Source organism: Elephantulus edwardii, unplaced genomic scaffold (assembly GCF_000299155.1).
Source record: "Elephantulus edwardii isolate Elephantulus edwardi_28Jun2011 unplaced genomic scaffold, EleEdw1.0 scaffold00009, whole genome shotgun sequence".
NCBI lineage: Eukaryota > Metazoa > Chordata > Mammalia > Macroscelidea > Macroscelididae > Elephantulus > Elephantulus edwardii.
Window position 1 is genome coordinate 7,705,834 of NW_006399759.1, and position 18,849 is coordinate 7,724,682.

Sequence of the window (18,849 nt, forward strand, 5' to 3'; positions counted from 1 at the left end):
CGGCCGTGGAGTACTCGTCGGGGTCGAAGCGCTCCCGGCAGTAGGAGGCGCTGTCGCGCACCAGGCGTTCGACGCGAGGGTCCCCCGCCAGCAGGCCCTGCGGCAGCGCGAAGCGCGGCGTGTCGGTGAGCAGGAGGAAGTGCAACGGCGCCGGGCCCTCGCGGCGCAGTGCGAGCCCCAGCACCACGGTCTTGGAGATGATGCTGACCAGCTTGTAGCAGTGGCCCTCGCGCACCGGGTGCAGGTCATAAGGGTTGCGAGGTGGCCTGCTGGGCACCAGCACGTTCACGGGCAGCCGCACACGCTCGATGATGGCGCGCACCGTGTGCTCGCCCTCCTGCATCTGCAGCTCCAGCGGGCTGCGCGTGCTGAAGCGGCCCTGGCACTGGAAGGGCAGGCTCAGGCTCTCGTTGGTGCGGTGGTTCATGCAGATGAGGCAGGGCATCTTGCCTTTGATGGGTCTGGCACCCCCACCGACGCCCGCGGCCCCGGTACTCCCGGGGCCGCCGCCTCCGACCCCAGCCAGCGCCCCTGCGCGTCCCAGCTTGCGCAGGAGGGTGGTAAAGCGCGAGCGCTCCTTGGTGGTCTTGGCGCACAGAATCTCCGCCTGGCCCATGAGAGTGAGCTCGTCACCCGCGTGCAGCGTAAAGTTGTACACCTCACTGTCTTCGCTGAACTCGCCCGACACCACCTGGGGAATCCCATAAAAGCAGAGGCTGAGACAGCTTTCCAGGGAAAGCAAGACAGCCAGCAGAATGGGCCTCCCCTTTTCCAGCTCTCCGCGGACTGCTACCAAATCGAAAAGTCCTGGGTTGGGGTCAAGAGCCCCCCAGTCCATCCTAGAGAAGCCTGGGCAACCTTAAGTTAGCATTCCTGGGGCTTGGTCATGTCATGCAATACTTTCCTTGGAAGGGCTGCTGTGAAGACTAATTCACTGAACACACACACTTTGAATGTGCTCAGATAGCAGCTTCTCTTACTGTCTTTCACATGTTGGTGATAATACCTCACCTGTTCAGTAAGGCTACTAGAAAAGATGTGAACTGCTAGATAGCAAAGGGATTGTAAACAGTAAAGCAAATGCAGAATTTTGCACAGAATGCTCCCCCACAGCCAGCACCTCTGCCACTGGATAGCAAGACAGGCTGTCCTGAAAGGTCACCAGGTGTCAAGGATGACACCACCACCACCACCACCGGTGTCCTTTCTCCTCCAGGTTTACCACCCTTTTCTAGGGTCAGGGTGGCCCCTCAGGGGTGGGTGAGGCAGCCAGCATGCCTGATGAGGGACACAGACTGACCTTGACACTGAAGGTGATGGCTTCCATCACAAAGATTCGGTCAGGGAAGACGCTGGCCACCTCCTCCACGCTGCTGAAGTACCTCACCGGCTCCCGCACATCCCGGGCCTGCTCCAGGAGCTTGAATTTGCCTGCACAGAAGGGATGCAGGCTGCTAGAATGGGTCAGCCTGCTGGGAGGCTGGCCTACATTCAGAGATACCCCAGGGCTCCTACTACTTACTGCCCTCAGCCAGCTTCTTCAGAACTCAGGCCCTAACTAGCAAGAGGGTGGATGGGTGTGATCGTCTAGCTTAAGGCTGAGTGAAGAGCATGCATGGCTCTCTGACAATTAGCTCATAGGCCCTTCTCTCCTCCTCTGGTTTCCCCCCACCCCCCGAGTTTGCCCAGAGAAATCTAACTATAAATTGGCCCCAAACCGGCACTTGGACACAGAGCTGGCCTCTGATCCAAGTGTCAGAACTGCACTGGAGATGCTGGCTCATTGCTTAAATACCAGCCTAGCTAAGCCAGTGCCCTTCTCTGGGCATCTGGGTTCTCACATGAGGAGGCTGGAGCCACTGATTCTGTGTCTTACATCTCATGCATCATCACCCCTGTGTTGCTACGTTAAGCTGAGGAGTGTTCTTGGGGACAGCTGCTCTGATCTCAGTTCTTTTTCCAGGCCTTCCTCTGATCCAATGTCCACTCCTGTGTCCCAGAGGTTTCTGCACTGAGATTAGCAAAGCCCCATTCTATAGATAAGACCCTCCCATCTTACTGTCCAGGAATTACTCTTGTTGCCTCTGAACGTGCCTCCAGAAGGTGTGGACTTTAGAGAAGTGATGATGCCCTGGGAGTATGACGCTCCTGTCTGAACTGTCACACCTTCAGGTACCACCACCTTGTGGAAACCATTAACATTTTCCAAGCACCACCTCACCTAACACTGCTCCAACATGAGCATAAAAGGCAAGACTGTGGCCTGTGTTAGTATTTGAATAACATCTCTGAGCTCATGCAGCACAAGGGGACTTTGGTTAAGGGAGGGGCTAATAGGTCAGGGGAAGAAAAGGTGGTTCTAGCTTCCAGAGCATCCACTCCCTATGATTGCCTCAGTATAAATTCATTCACTAATTTATTCCTCAAACATCAGTAGAGTACCAGTGTTCCAGCTATGGCACTAGGCCCTATTTAGGGTACAGATTTGTGCAAAATACAGTCTTCCCACAAGGAAATCAAGATACAGTGACGAGACGGTAAGTACACAAGACAGCAGGTGCTACAACAGAGGCTTGTAAAAAGAGCTAGGAGGCTGATGAAAGGGGGGCAGACACCTGCCTGGCAGAGCCAGACAGGATCACTGAGGTGCACCTTAAGCATGAAAGAGATTTTACAGAATGAGCATCTCACATGAAGAAGTAACACAGGCAAAGATACAGAAGTACAAGAGGAGAATGCACGCCTGGAATGAGGAGCAGCTAGAGGGGAGGGTTTGAGAGGTGAAGCAGACAGCAGCTAGGTAATGAAAGGCTTTGAATGCCATGCTAAGGCAGTGGGGCTTTATTCTACAGGAAGTGAGGCCTGCTGAGGTATTTTGAGTAGGGAAATGCAATGATTCAAGCTGAGCTCTATGAAGATCACTGGGAATCCGGTCTGGTAAAAAATCCACTAATAAGTTCCGGAGAAGAGATAGGGCAGTGACCAAGGTAAAAGGAGAAGAAAATAAGAATAGATTGGAAAGGGTCAGCGGAAGCACGGAGCACACACAGCTCGCTGGAGGCCGCACATGGAGGAGCACAGACCTTCGGCTTGCCGTGAACATGCTGGTGCCCAGCCAGACACCTTGCAACCCGTAAGACCTGTACTCTACAGGCCTGTCCGTGTCATCTCCAAGAGCACAGGGATGGGGCTCGAGCCAGGCCTTAAGTAAGAGAATGAGGAACAGGTAGGAAAAGAACCAAGCCTGATGTGATGATGGCAGAGGTGTTAATTTGCAGTGGGGACCCTGGACGAATAAGTTGTGAGCAGGAGCAGATCCTGAGCAGGCCAAGGGAGAGAGCTCCAGGCAGTGTTGCTCCTGAGGGCACAGCCTGTGGGAGCGGAGCTGGGGAGGCCTGGTCAGGAGGAATGCACTGTACGCAGGCGTCAGCTTTAGTTGTAGATTGCGTGAGGGGCTCAGGGAAGAGAGAGTGGAGCAAATTCTAACCCTTCGAGAATGGCTTTTTTAGAAAAGTGCCACAGTACTCACAGGTATACACAATTTTGCAGTTCCTGGACCCCAAAGACATTCTAGTGGTACAGTGATTAAAGCATTCAGCTACTAACCATTGTGGTTGTTGTCATTGAGTACCGTCTAGTTGGAACCAACCCATAGCTGACAACACCCTCACAGCCCCACACCCATAACCCACCCCTGGCGTGTTTTCAGAGGCAGTTAATTGCATAGGAGGAAATCTCCTCCTTCTTCCCATTCTTCTCCCACAGAACAGCTGGTGGCCTCCAACCACCAAGGTGCTCAAGGTGCCTTTGGGATTGCAGTGCAGCTTCTTGCCACAAGGCCACCAGAGCTCCATATTAACCGTCAGGTTTGTGTTTCAAACCCAGCAGCCACTCCAAGGGAGTGCTTCCATCCTGATTTATGGCCTTGGGAATCTATGGTCTGCTGTGGGTCACTAGAAGTAGGAATTGACTCAAAGCAACAAGAATCCTCAAAGCCCAGGCAGAGAGCCAGCTGAAGGCCCTCCTGGTATGCAGCATGAAGAACAAATAAGCCCAAGGGCAGAGCTTACTGCACCAGCATCCAGGAGTAAGAAGAGAAATGAGAGTGTGGAAGACAAGGGAGTATGTGGGAGATTGTCTGGAGAAAGCTGGGAGGGGAGCCTGGGGCCACCCTGGGACCCTCGCTGGAAGAGGCCTGAGGCTTGTCACATGCATCAGTCTGGGAGTCAGGAGCAGAAGTTTTAAACAGGGCACAGACCCCTCCCTCACGCCTGGTAATCATGCCCCATAGTCACATGCAAACTCCCTCACAACTTCCACGCGGAGGTCAGGAATGGAGATAGGCTGCGTCCCAACCGTGAGAAGCTGGAGAGAAATGCCCACTGCCCCCACGGACAGCGCTGGAGCTGAGTCAGGCTGAAATCTGGGAGGATGTGGCTGAGAGGATCGATGTAACCATGGCACCCAGTCCCCTCACTCGGCCACAGCCCCACAGCCCGAGTCCAGTGCCTGCCATTACAGCCAGGAAGAAGGAAGGAAGACCTCTCGGGAGCCAGCACTGGCCCCCTGGAAGTAATTTCCTCCCCCTCCTCACCACCTACCCTCAGAGGCAGGCCAGGGGCAGCTTCCTCTCCTGTCACCCCCACGTGAGGCCTGAGCAGCCCCCCTTCCCTCCAGAGTCCATCCCACTCTGGCTGTCCCTCCCCTTTCTCTCTGAACCCCCAGAACACATTTGCACCTGCTTGACTGTTTCTGCAGAACTCTATAGTGGCACAGCCCCAGGTCTGGACCTCTCCAAGGTGCTCAGTAAAGGATGGTGGTGGTTACAATACGGGGTTGGAGTCCGATGGAGCTGGTGGAATGCCAACTCTGCCACCAAGCAACTCTGTGGCCTTAAGCAATTATTGACTCACTCTGGGCTTCAGTTTTCCCATCTGTCAAATGGATGCATACTGCTTAGCAAGCCGGTACAAGGCAGGGGAGACATACGAGGGCTGCTGCTTTGGGAGCAAAGCCACCACAATCCTGGGGAGGGGTACCAAGCCTGGGCAGAAGCCTCCGCCCCTCCAGCAAAAACGGTGGGGAGACTGACTGTGTCAGAGGAGCCAGGGCACCCTGCTTCCCTGAGGGTCACCCCCAATCGCCACCTCCCCGCGAGCGCCGCCCCTCCCCCCCTCCCGCCTTCTCAGAGGCTTTCTCCGCGGTCCACAGCAGCCCACCCCTGCCGCCCAGCTTTCATTATTAATTCATTAGCAGAAATCAGCGTCGGACAGTGCACTCACCTCATCCTCGTTAACCCGCTGGCGGCCTGGGCTCTCCCCCCTCTGGAAGCGGCTTCTGCTTCCCCTCCCCATCCCCCACCCAGGCGGACCAGAGGGGCCACTGGAAAAATGGGGCTGGGGTCGCTACACCCTGCAGACCTTCCGTCACCTCACTACCATACACATGCTTTCGGGGGCACCAAAAGAGATGGTGGAAAGGGGTTATGAGTCACCTAGACTCTGAATTCCTTAGGAGACTGTGCCCCTTGGGGCACATCCCTCTTAGTAAAAAGAGGGCTTCACCTTCTCTAGAGGTCCCTGGGTGGTGTAACTGTGTATGCCACCAACTAATTGAACTCTCAGCACCAGCACACAGAGAAGAGATCTACTGTGTTGGGCAAGTCCACTGTCAGAGACTTAGCCAAAATACTTAGGTGCAATAATGTCAGCTTAAAGACTAAGGTGTGCCTGATTCAGGCCATGGTCTTTTCAATCACCTGCTACACATCTGAGAGCTAGACAATGAATAAGGATGATAGAAGAATTGATGCCTTTGAGTTGTGGTGCTGGAGAAAAGTACTGAGTATACCATTGACTGCCAAAAGAACAGACAGATACGCCTTGGAAAAGGTGAAGCCTTTGAAAAGTAAGATGATGAAGCTCCATCTCTCATACTTTGTACATGTTGCTAGGAGATGCTAGTCCTTGGAAAAGGATATCATACTTGGAAAGGTGGAAGGTCAATGAAAGAAAGGAAGAACACTTCCTCCTGCCCAACAAGATGGATTGACACAGTGACTGCAGTAATGGGCTCCAGTGTGTCAGAGATGATGACGGCACAGGAGATGAGAGATTTAGTTCTGTTGTTCACAGGGTCACTCGACTTGGTGTCACCTAACAACAACTAATTGAAAGGTTGGCATTGGGTGCTGCAGAAGAAAGGCCAGGCACTCTGGTTCATTAAGACTATTATTAAATTCAGTTGTGCTCTGAAACACGTGCAGTCACCAGGAATCGGAATCTCCTGGCAATGGGCTTGGTTTAGGGTTTGGTAATCCCCACCAGAACTTTAATAAGATAACTGAAATGGGTAGCGCCTGAAATCACGCTTCCCTCAGTGGTTTCCACCCTTTCCCTTTTTATACCAAAAACATCTAAGACCTTTTCCTGGGCTGCGAATTTCTAACTTGGAGAAGACCTTGCTCCACCCCCCACTTAAAGGTCTTCAGGCTCAGGAAAAGACTTTAAGTCAGAGGGATTGAGACAGTTTTCTTATCCTTTTAAGTAAGATTTGAGGGATACAGTGATACCAGTCTCACATAGATTGTATAAAGAACAAAAGAGGGTGTATGTATAAAGGCTTAGCCCTGTCCCACTGTCTCAGAACAAACTCAGGGCAGAGGAAACTGAGCATTTCCAGATCACGAGTTCCCAGCTTCTGTCTTCCAGTTTATTGGAGACAAAGTATACAGTGTCCTAGAGCAGTCAAAAACACAGGCTTGAGCAAACTTCCAAAGCTCCCGGTGCCTCAGTTTCCTTACTGGTTAAATGGCATCTTTAACACTTTCTCTCTGGCTAAGGATAAAAAGAGAAAATGTTTCAGCCTAGTGTCTGGAAATGCTTAACCCAACCCAGGTCCAAAACCTAGCAGCTGTGGGATTGTGAGCTCACAGGGGTCATCTATGGGAACAGGACCACCAGCCATCCACACAGAACCCCAGCGCCAGCCCCAGACATGCTGCACCCTGGCTCACCACTTACTAGGCCACATGACGTTTTATTTCTTAACTCAAAAACTCATTGCTGTGGAGTTGGAAGCAACCTATAGCTGATTCTCCAAGGCTTTCCAAAGTCACAGGGACAAGATTTCCTGTCCTTTCTAAATAGTAAAGGTTTTCCAAGGCTGTAAGCACACAGGAGGAGCTTTACTTTCTCCTCCCAAGCTGCTAGTGGATTTGAACTGCCAAAGAGAGCCCCTTTCACGTCTTAGGATCTCTATCTCATATTCCTTTAAAATGAAGAAAGCAGAATCCATTCATCAAATCTTTACGCAGGACATCATCATTATATATCAAACACATAAAAGTTCATTAGCATAATTTCATTAAAAATCCTGACATTTTAGTCATCCATTATAAGTCCATAAAGCTGTTCAATTAACAAGGAGACTGAGAAGAACAGGACAAGAGCTGATGCGGGTGTCCATACATATAATCAATCAGCCCAGCATCTCACTTGGCTTCTGAAGCTTCTTGATTGCCCAATATTGAGAAGCTCATGCAAGTGTTCTCTTTAAGGGGCTTATGAAAGAGGGTTCATGAGACCACTTACGGTGCACACTGAGGGTCTCCTGTTATGGTCAAGATGTGTATTGCAACAATGCAGGGGGGTTGTATTGTGACAATGTGAACGGTGGGTATATTTTTTAGTGGTGGAAAAACCTGCAAACCTGTGAGCCATCTCTCCAGATGCCTAGAGAGCCACAAGACAGGGAAGACCAGGACTAGGTCGTTCCCTGCCAACTGAGAGGCTTAAACATCTTGTTCTCTCTCATCCCTGCAGCTCCAAGGGCAGGTTGGTGACCAACAGATTCCCCCAAGCCTTTCCCCCACTCCACACTTGGCTCCAGATACCCCCTCCTCCCGGCAGTGACCTTTTGCCCTAACTGGACAGACCTGGGTACTGCAAGGGAATGTCAATCTTGGGCCCAATGACGTAGTGACCTTCCTCCAGGGTGTGGGCAGTCACTGTTGTCCACTGGCGACAGGAGTGGATGAGCAGGATGTCACGTTCACTGACGCCCTCAGCATACTCTCCTGGGAAGCAGGAGGATGGCAGAGGTGGAGGGAAAGGAAGAGAGGATGTTAGGAGGGGCAGGGTAATCACCTCCCCAAGACACCACCCTGGGACAGCCACCCTCCCAATCTCTATCCAGGTCAGCTATGCTCAAAGAGCAGGCAGGCTGCCAGTTGCAGCCTCAGGGCCGTGAGTCAGGCCCCATCTCTGTGCTCCAGCTCCCCATGGGGCCCGGGCAGCCGGCCTGAGCCACAGTCCCTCATTCATCATTCAGCTGGAGCCCTTGCTGCCCCAGGCCCTGTGCTGGGGCCTGGAGACTCGCAGAGAATGAGCCCAGCCTCTGCACTCTGAAAGCCCTTAGGCCCACGGGGAGGTGGGAGGAGACGTGAGCAGTGAACCTGGGGCCACTGAACACAGCCTGAGCACTGGAAGGTGTCTGGGACATTCACAGACGACAGCAGCCAGCCGGCTGGTGTTGGATAAGGGGAGACATTCCTAAGCAGGAGATACCTGTGCTGTACCAGAAAACAAGCCGAACTTGCACCAGCAGAATTCAGAGGGCCTTGCTGAGGAAGTAGAGAGGACCTAGAAGAGCCCCAATAGAAACTGGGGCTGCCAGCTGTGAGGACTCCCCAGAGCCATGGGAGAAAAACAGGACATGAAGGTGCTGATCCCTGGCTCTCCCCACACAGCACTGTCCTCACCCTGTGCCATGTGTCCAGGAGCCCAACTCTGTCCCAAACCCTTGATCTTCCCAGCTCCTTAACACTGCAGACTGCTAGAATAGGAGGATTTACAAGGTGGGAGGACAGAGAGGAGGGGCCTAGTCTTGGGGGAAATTGCACTGGGGCAGAGGTGTCTGGGCCCCTGAAAGTCTGACCTGGCAACGGTTTCCAGGGGAGCAGAGGGGCTGGCCCAGCCCAGCTTCTAGCAGGCTGGTGGATAGTCTCCTGGCTGCAGCTGGTGGGCAGGGTCGGGGGGAGTGGATGCCTCCTTCCTGGTCTCCTCAGATACAACTAATGAAATTCTTGCCCCGCAACCAAATGGGAAATGGTGTAGTCTCCTGACTTGCGTGTGTGTGTGTGTGTGTGTGTGCGCGTGTGTAGGGATGGGGGTGTTCAGGGTCTGTGGGGAGGGGAGGGCTCCCACTGTGGATGCCGTGGTAGGGGGACTGGGAGGGCTGTGCCATCCTCCCCAGCTCCTCTCCTTCTGAGGTGTGGGGTGGAGGGGATGGGGGGTGAGGGGGTGGGGGTGAGCTCACTGAAGCCCAACCCACCTTTCTCTGGGAACATCAGCCACAGCCACACTGGTACACCAATGGCCGTGGGTCATGGTCACTGACAATTGAACCATCTGGCCCCCAGTGTCAGGTGCTTGCCACTCCAACAAGACAACTCAGGCTCATGGTCCCACTCAGGGTCTCCTCTCAAATGCTAAGCCACCAGGGACTTCCAGGGCCACTCACTGTCACAAGCGGGCAGTTGCACCATCACACAAGACTCTTGTTTTCTTATTTCCTCCCTCCGTCATTCATTCATCAATTCAGATCTCTTTGTTAGGCAGGATGAGCCCCGTGAGGCAGTGGGAAGGCCATAAACAGGCCATTTTTAACGGTGCAGGAGGTAAGGGACAGAACAGGGGTGCACATGAAGTGTCAAGGGAGCCCGGAGGAGCTCCTACCCAGGACGCAGAGCTGGAATGTGGGGAGTGGGGTGATGCCAAAGACAGGCTGTGTGCGAAGCGGCCAGGCAGAAACTTGGGGCAAGAATATCCCATTCATACACACGCACACAGCCTGGCTGCTGAAACAGTCTCAGGATCACATGCTGACGATGTGGTGCCGTCACCGGGTACAAGATGTGGGACCACCGGTCACCCCAGCCCGACGGCCCGGACGTGGACCCTCCCACGGAGCCTGCCCCTGGGTCACACTGCAGCTCGCTGTGTCCACTCCTCGCCTCACAGGTCAGAGGAGGGGCTGCTGGGCCCAGGATGCGCGCCGAGCCGGCTGCCGTGGGCCCCATTAGCATTCCGGGAAGCGAGTGTGCCAACGCGGGCCAAACCCCTATTCTTCTCACACACAAAACCCCCGGCCTGCCTGCCAGCCCCGGCTCCTGCCCCTCCCCCAGCCAAACAGCCCCCTTCAGCCCCCTCCTACAAAGGGCCCCCTCGCTTCGTAGAACGTCCAGGCGTCCCCTCTGGGGTCCCCATGCACTGTTCCCTTCAGAGCCTCGGGGGGAAGGGGCAGGAGAGCGGCTCAGTGAGGAGTAAGAGGTTTTGGGGGGCACGCCTGGAGGGAGGGATTGCACCCTCAGTCTTCCACGGATGTGGCCCAAAGGTCCCCTGAACCCGAGGCTGCATCGCAGGACAGGATGGGACGGTGCGAGGACACAAGAGAGGCAGGACGGGGCTGGAGTGACAGCAGCGGGAAGACAGAGTCGGAGGCCCAGGGGATGCGGAGGATTTAGGTGAGAGGCCCGAGACAAAGGGACAGAGGGGTGCAGACAAGGCGAGGGCCTGTGGGGTGCAGGTGAAAGGAGCAAGCCGACGGGGCGGGCGCGGGGTCCTCGCGCGCTGCAGGCTGCAGCTGAGCCGGAAAACTCGCTTCCGGGCCTAGGCACCGGTGCCCGTGCGGTGGGCGCAGCCCGGGGGTCGGCGGCCCCCCTCGGCTTGGCGTCCCAGCTCTCGGGACGCACGCACCAAGAGCAGCGCGTGAGGCGCTCAGGAGAGCGGAGAGTCAGGCACCACACCCTCATGGTCGCGCTGACACAGGTCTGGAGAGCCCCCCAGTTTCTCTGCGGATCCCCTAACTCCCTTCCACAGCAGCCCGGGTACCTGGTCCGAGGCAGGCGAGCGTGGGCAGGCGGCAGCGGCTGACGATGAGGTCCAGCGGGAAGGCGCCCATGCTCCAGCGCAGGCCGGCCAGCCCGGCCGCCAGCTTCTCCATGGCATGGGGGCCCCGACGGCCAGTTCCGCGCGGCCCGGGCTCCCGCGCCCGCCGCCACCTCCTGGGGCCACCGCACTCCGCTCGGCCGGTGTCCCGGTTGGCGTCACGTGCCCCGCCCCCCAGGACCCGGCCCGCCCCCCCGCCCAGCCCCCGCGGGCCCAGGCCCCTCTCGCCCCGCCCCCGGGGGGGCCGGCTCCTCACACCCCTCGCCGGGGCCCGGCCCCTCGCCCCGCCCCCGGTCCGCGCCTCCCATCGCTGCCCGGTGTTGATTACCTTGGGCTTCAACGCACACAACTGAGGCAGGCCGGGCTTTCTTTATGCGCAACTGAGTAGTTCAAGTTCAAGTGACTACAAATGCTATTGCCTTCCTTCCCTTTGGGTCCCTGCTGCCTTATGTACCACCCCTCATCACCCCACTGTAGGACGCTTTGCAAGCTCCCAGCGCCCTCTTCACCGATTTTAACACCAGCGCCAGCAGCACACTGTACTGCATATATAATTGTTCATATTTTATAAATGAAGAAACTGAGTCGGGCTTGTAAGCAATAGTGAAATATTCTTTCTCTCTGAAGTGTACTGTATGTAGTCTCTGTGCCTTCTTTCACTTCCCCTTCTCTTAATGTGTTCTTCCATTTCTTTCCTCTTTTAACTTCTTTTTCCAGCCCCTTTTGGCTCCGGGGCTCCGCTCGGGATCCCTTTCCAGAAGCTCCGGTGGCTTTGACCCATTGGCCCAAGCTCGGTCCAGTCCACACCCCTCTGTCCCCCGCAGTGTGTCTGCGGCGCCCTCTGCAGGCTGCCAGGGACTGGTGCAGGCCAGTCGCTCGACCTGCAAACTGCACTCCGCTGTGTGACGCCAAGGTCAGCCTAAATCTCTAGGTTATTTTTATTATTACTGTTCTTTATTGCAGATCACCAGAGAACTACCAGATGTGCAGGCTGGGTTTATAAGAGGCCGTGGTACTTAAGATACTTAGCTAATGTCAGATGGATCTTGGCTGAAAGCGGAAGAGTACCAGAAGGATGTCTATCTGTGTTTCTTTGACTATACAAAGGTGTTTGACTGTGTGGATCATAATGCAAAACTTATGCTTGGACCAGGAGGCAGTTGTCAGAACAGAGCAAGAAGACACGGTATGGTTCAAAATCAGGAAGGGTGTATGCCAGGGATGCATCCTGTCCCCATACCTTTTCAATCTATATGCATAACAGGTTGTCCAGAAGGTTGGGCTCTATGAGGAGAAATGTTGCATCAGGATTGGAGGAAGACTCATCAACAACCAGCATTATGCAGATGACAGGCACAACCCTGCTTGCTGAAACTGAGGAGGACCTGAAGTGCTTGCTGCAGGAGGTTAATATGTCTTCAATATGGATTGAAGTTCAACATCAAATAAAACAAAGATTTTTCACCACTGGGCTGGGCCGATTGGTAGCGTTATGATAGATGGTGAAGAGACTGAGATTGTGAACAGCTTCAGTTTGCTTGGCTCTGCAATCAACATTCTTGGTATCAGCAGCCAGGAAATCAAGAGATGAATTGCATTGGGAAAGTCTGCTGTCAGGGACCTCTCCAGAGTACTGGAGAGCAATGACGTCAGTCTGGAGACTAAGATGTAACTGATCAAGGACATAGTCTTTGCAATTGCTTGCTATGTGTCAGATAGCTGGAAAATGACTAGGGATGATAGAAAGAGAATTAATGCCTTTGAGCTGTGGTGCTGGAGGAGAGTGTTGGATATACAATGGACTTTCAGGAGGACAAGCAGGTTCTTCCTAAAGAGGATGAAACCAGGCTGCTCCTTGGAGGCAAAGATTCTGAGCCTTTGTCTGACATACTTTGGGCATGTTGCAAGGAGGGATCAGTCCTTGGAGAGGGACATCATGCTTGGGAGGGTAGAGGGACAGAGGAAGAAAGGAGATGAGATGGATTGATTCAGTGACTGTGGTAATGAGGGTTGGTGTGTCAGAGACAGTAAAATTGACACAGGATAGAGCAGGATTCAGAGCTGTTGTACATAGGGTCACTATGAATCACAAGTGATTCAACAGCACATAACAACAGCAACAGTGCTAGTACTGGTACTGGTAAAGAAGAAATGGAGAGGGTGAGTTAGAGGATTTGTTGTTGTGTGCCATCGAATCAGAACCAACCCATAACTGACCATCCAGTAGTTTTCCAGGGGCAGTAAATCAATGGGAGGAGATGGCCCATCCTTCTCCCACAGAGCAGCTGATAGATTTGAACCAGGAACCAGGTGTCTTTAAGGATTGCAACACAGCTTCCTACCATTAGGCCACCAGAGCTTTCTAGTTAGAAGGGTGAGGAATTGAAAAACTCTTAAGATTATTGCTTTTGAGTTGGGATTGACTTATAGCTGACCCTCCAGCAGGTTTTCCAAGGCTGTAAATGGCAAGGGAAGGTGTAAACTCCGTGGATCTTTCTCACATAGAAATGCAAGTAGATTTGAATCACCAAAGAGGCAGGGTTAGCAGCTTTCTTCCCATGGCTACACCACCAGAGCTCCATTAGGAGGTCATAAAATGAAAAGTGAATGAAAAGAAAGCTGGCTTAGATTCACTTTTTTTTTTAGATTCACTTTTATTTCCCTACCCAGTGAGGTCTTTCTTTGGCATCCAAACTGAAACACTACTCAAAATTGAAGAGATGCTAACTGGGAGAATAGGCATAAACTGGACACCAGGACAGCAAGTGTAAGCTGAGTGGGGCCATTTGGCCACTAAGAGTTGCATCTGAGCTTATTGTGAGTCAAATTGTGCTCCCCAAAGTATACACTGTAAGTCTTAACCTCCCAGAACATTTAATTATGCTTACATGAAGCCTACACCTAGACTAAGAAATGATTGTCCAAACAAAGCAAGGGAACACAGCATGGTGTAAAATTTGAAAAGGTATGAGTCAAGGTTGTACCCTTTCTCCACACCTATTCAGTCCATTTGCTGAGCAAATCATTTGAGAAGCTGGACTCGATGAAGAAGAATGTGGCATCAGAATCAAAGGAAGACTCATCAATGGCCTGCGTTATGCAGATGGCACAATCTTGCTGGCTGAAAGTGAGGAGGACTTGAAGGGGTTGCTCCAGAATATCAAAGACTGCAGCTTTCAATATAGATTACATCTCAACATCAAGAAGACAAAAACCCTCTGCACTGATTCAATAGGCTACATCATGATAGATGGAGAAAAATTGAAATTGTCAATGATTTTATCTTACTTGGATCCACAGTCAACACCCTTGGTCCTAGCAGGCAGGAGAGCAAGAGACATATTGCATTGGGAAAGTCTGCTTTCAGAAACATCTCCAAATTACTAAGGAGAAATGACATCAGTTTGAAGATTAAGGTACACCTGACTCAGGCCATGGTCTTTTGCCATTTGAGAGTTAGACAATGAATACGAATGAAAGAAGAAGAATTGATGCCTTTGAGCTGTGGTATTGGAGAAGAACACTGAATACCCCATGGACTACTGAATCAGGTTTCCTATGAAGTGTATCTGAAGTCTTTCTCTTACCAAATATAAAGGGAGTAGACTTGGGAAGGAAGGGTAATAGAGATGTGAAGCCACCAGTAGAAACCAGGGAGAGACAAGGACCTTCTTCAAGAGCCGACACAGAAAGAAAGAAAGATTTCTTCTAGAGCCAGCACCTTTAATTTAGAATTCTAGCTTCATGGGGGAGTTCTGGTGGCCTAATGGTAAGGAGCTGTACTGTCAACCCAAAAGGCAGGCAGTTCAAATCCACTCTTGTGGTTTACTGCCTCTGAATAACCACGAGAGGGTCAGCTATGAATCAGTTCAGACTTGAGAAATAATAACCACAGTCTCTTGGAGACCTGCACTGCCAATATAGCAACCTGAGAGGACAGGGCACAACTGCCCACAATGTTTCCAAGGGTTTACAGATGCAAGCGTCCACTTCTTCCTCCCACAGAATGGCCAGAAGGCTTGAACCATCGACCTTCTGTTTAGCAGCCAAGTGTTTAGCCATTACGGCACCAGGACCCCCTTATTTCTAAAGATAGAAATTTTAAAGACATTTTTAAGAAAACATAATGACAATTGTATACAACTAAGGAGTTAGCAACAGTTTTCTAATTTCATATTTTATTTAGTCAGAGTTTCTACTTCCCCAACCATCTTGCACATTGAAAAAGAGAGATGGAATTCACTTGAGTCTTAATGCCAACAAACTCTTTTTCCCTTGCCATTGATTCCTAGGGGGAAATTTCAAATAATTTGTTGATTGTATGAATAACCAATATGTTTTATATATAACAAAGTAAAACATGAATTCATTAATAAGCAACCGAACAAAAACCCAATCATTTATCCTATTATATTTCCCACATGTCTGGACTTTGTGACATAGTAATATTGCTCTGACACCTGCCTTTTTTCTCCTCAATTGGTAATAGAATTTGGTGACAGAAAAAAAATCTTCTGACTAATATATATATATATAGAGAGAGAGAGAGAGGGAGCTGGAGAAGAGTCTTGAACATAGCATGGACTGTCAAGAGAACAAAACAGGTCTATCTTGGAAAGGATGAAACCAAATTTCTCCTAGGATTTTGAAGCTCCATCTCACATACTTTGGGCATGTGGCCAAAAGACACTGGTCCTTGGAGAAGGACATCAATGCTTGGAAGGGTGGAGGGACAGCATAGGAGAGGAAGGCCCCTGAGGCAAAGGGGATTTGTGTGTCGGAATCAGTGAGACTGGCTCAGGATAGGGCAGGCTTCAGAGCTGTTGTACATGAGTTGTAGGTGACTTGACTGCACATAGCAACAACAACGTGTATGTGTTTGTAGCAGTATTGCATAATTATGTCACAACATATGTCTAGTGGTAAGGAGCTGTGTTGTCAACCTAAAGCCATCAGCTACTCTGGGGTAAAACGGGGACAATCTCCTGTGAAAATTACAGACTCAAAACCCACGAGAGGGCAACTATGAGTCAGTTCTGACCTGATGGAAATTATTTTCTGTCATAGGACATGGCAGTTCTTTCATCAGGAGACACAAAGTCTCAGATAGCCTCTCTTTTTGTTATATCAGCAGCCATTGTTCATCAATTCCCTTTATAATTTAGCCTAGTTCACCAGAACAGGACAGACTCATTTCTCCTCAACATTTACATGATACTTCAAACACACCATTGCCGAAGCATTGATGGCATTGCATTACAGCAATTTATGTACATTTTTAATACATCTGCTCATCTCTGAGGACTACCATGGTGTCTGATTTAAAATAGGCATTAGCCAATAAGGGAAAATGGCCCTAGAGCTGTGTTACAGATGGAATTAATTATGTTCCTCAAAAAGATATGTTGAAATCCTAATTTCCAATACCTAAGCACATAATCTTGTTTGGAAATAGAGTCTTCGATGATATTATCAGACAGCATAAGTGCTGTTGTTATAAAAGAAAGAGATAGAAACAGACATATAGAGAAGATAGCCCTGTGAATATGAAGGAAGAGATCTGGAGTGAAGCATTCCATGAAGGACAGGAGTGGTAGGGAGTAGTCCCCAGACACTAGGAGGGAGGTATTGAAAAGTATCGCCCTCAAAGTCGTCAGAGGAAATCAACACACCTGACACCCTGATTTAAAACTCCTCACCCCCAGAAGAATGAGACATGAAATTTCTGTTTGTGGCAGCCTTGGGAAAACAGTACAGGCTGAGAGGATGACGCTTGAAGTTCAATACCTGTGCAAGTTACTATAAAAATAGCCTGGCTGCTGTGCGGAAGGCTAGGTCTGACCTTCAATAACTGCACAAAGGGAAAGAATTCCCGTCAAGAGTCAAAAGCACAAAGCTGATTTCTATGAGGTCGGACATGCCCTTGCCTCTGCACATCTTCTGCTATCAATTTTAACTCTTTCCACGGTTCTCGCTACTCTATTATTGAATTTATAATTCCTTGCCATGTCCACACAGAAATTTCAGATAGTATTCCAGATTATGAGGTTTATTAGGGAAGTAACAACAGGCTACAATTCAGGCTGGAAACACTCAGGATACAATTCTTCAATGGGGACAGTTTCTTCTTAGAGGTTTTCTCAGGAAGGCCTGACTCTGACCTTCTGCTCCTCAGTCTTGGGTCTTGCCCTGCATTAGCTAAGAGCTAAAGTGTTTTTAGTTCTGCCAATTTTGTACACACCGCCCCTCTGCCCCACTCCACCAGTTAACCTAGGCCCAGGCACTCAGCACTGCCTCTGTCGGGCGGCACATCCAGCTCAGTTCCGCCTCTCGCTGCTCGCTGGCCCCGCCTCTCGCTGCTCGCTGGCCCCGCCTCTCGCTGCTCGCGGGCCCCGCCTCTCGCTGGTTCTTCAACCCGTCTAGTGGTTTGGCTGCTGTGGCAGCTGCTGCTGCTCTCCGGGTTGCTGTGTCTCAGTCGCACTCTATTTCATTCTGAAATCTCGAGGCAAAAGGACACACTGAACTGTGCTGCTTCTTCATTGATGGTAATGTGATTGCCATTTTGCCTCTGGGCCTCCTTCATGATGGAAAGGCAAAATTGGCCAATCCCCATGTTAGCAGTCTACACAGCTTATTTGCTTACTATTATTCAAAAGGTTCTATCTAACTTATTTACAGTATTGGCAAGCTATCCAATCCTTGTGGTGGACCACATACAGCTAACATTTGCATGGCCCTACCTATCCATGTTGCTGTTAGGTGTGTTGAGTACAAGTCATAGTGTTCTCATGAACAGTAGATTATGGACATTAGCTCTAACTCTTGTCCTATCCTGAGCTGTCCTCATCAACCCTGACATACTTGAGTCCATTACTGCAATCACCGTGTCAATCTATCTGGTTGAGGGTCTTCCTTTACCTTGCTGACCCTCTGCCTTTCCATGCATGTTCTGACAACACACCCAGAGTACCCAGCCTGGGGTGGTGGTGGTGGGATTTGCAGTGGGTGTTAACTTTAAGAATCATTGCGCTGGGACCAACTCATGGTGGCTAATCCTACAGTGGGTTTTCAGAGTCAGTAAAGAGCTGAGCTCTATGAGGAGAAATGTGGCATTAGAATTGAAGGAAGATATTTTTTATTTAAGTTTAGGTTCAAGACCTAAGGTTCTAGAAATAAGAGGATTTAAACCTCTTTTATTTACTCTATCAAAGTAACTCTTTAGTCAGACATATTTCTATGATTGTGGGGGTATGCAGGCCAGTATAATAGGGATAGAGATACATCATATGCAGAGGGCTAGTGTGAGAGATAGAAATTTTTTTTCATAGAAGGTGCATAAGTTGGTCATATCGAAATTGTGGATAAGATGCTTGTACTCACAGGAAACAGGTTTTTAGGATTAAGGTTAGCTTGGTTTTTTTTAAATTTTATTTTATTTTTGTGTGTGTACCATCAAATTGGATCTGACTGGTACAGGAGGAGATTGTCCCTCTTTCTCCAGCAGAGAACCTGGTGGATTTGAACCGGGCACCTCTGGGATTGCAGTGCAGCTTTCTGCCAGTAGGCCACCAGAGCTCCCTATGATTAAGGTTTTAAGTGTAAAGTTAGCTGAGAAGAATTCTGGTATTAGAGGGTTATGATAAGGACCAAGGAATAATGTGGCTGTGAGTGCGTTTATTATAATAATATTAGCATCTTCGGCTAGGAAAAATAAGGCAAAAGGGCCTGCTGCATATTCGATGTTGTAGCCCAAGACAAGTTTTGATTCTCCTTCTCTTAAGTCAAATGGTGCTCTGTTGGTTTCTGCTAGTGTTGAGATAAATCATGTTATGGCTAGAGGCCATGTAGGAAAGAGGAGTCATGTAAATTATTTTTTAAATTTTTTTTATTATTTTTTTTT

At 50.5% G+C, this 18,849-nt stretch overlaps 1 protein-coding gene across 1 annotated transcript in view; it reads right to left on the reverse strand.

Moving 5' to 3' along the window:
* The window catches only part of GAREML (GRB2 associated, regulator of MAPK1-like), a 13,738-nt gene extending 2,663 nt beyond the window's left edge, over window positions 1-11,075 (reverse strand). The window contains exons 1-4 of the mRNA XM_006880707.1: window positions 10,893-11,075; window positions 7,937-8,077; window positions 1,301-1,431; window positions 5-691 (exon numbers count right to left, since the gene is read on the reverse strand). Coding sequence (XP_006880769.1) covers window positions 5-691; window positions 1,301-1,431; window positions 7,937-8,077; window positions 10,893-11,004 — 1,071 coding nt within the window. The 5' untranslated portion in view covers window positions 11,005-11,075. The remainder of the gene's footprint in view (window positions 1-4; window positions 692-1,300; window positions 1,432-7,936; window positions 8,078-10,892) is intronic.
* Between the last annotated feature and the right edge of the window lie 7,774 nt (window positions 11,076-18,849).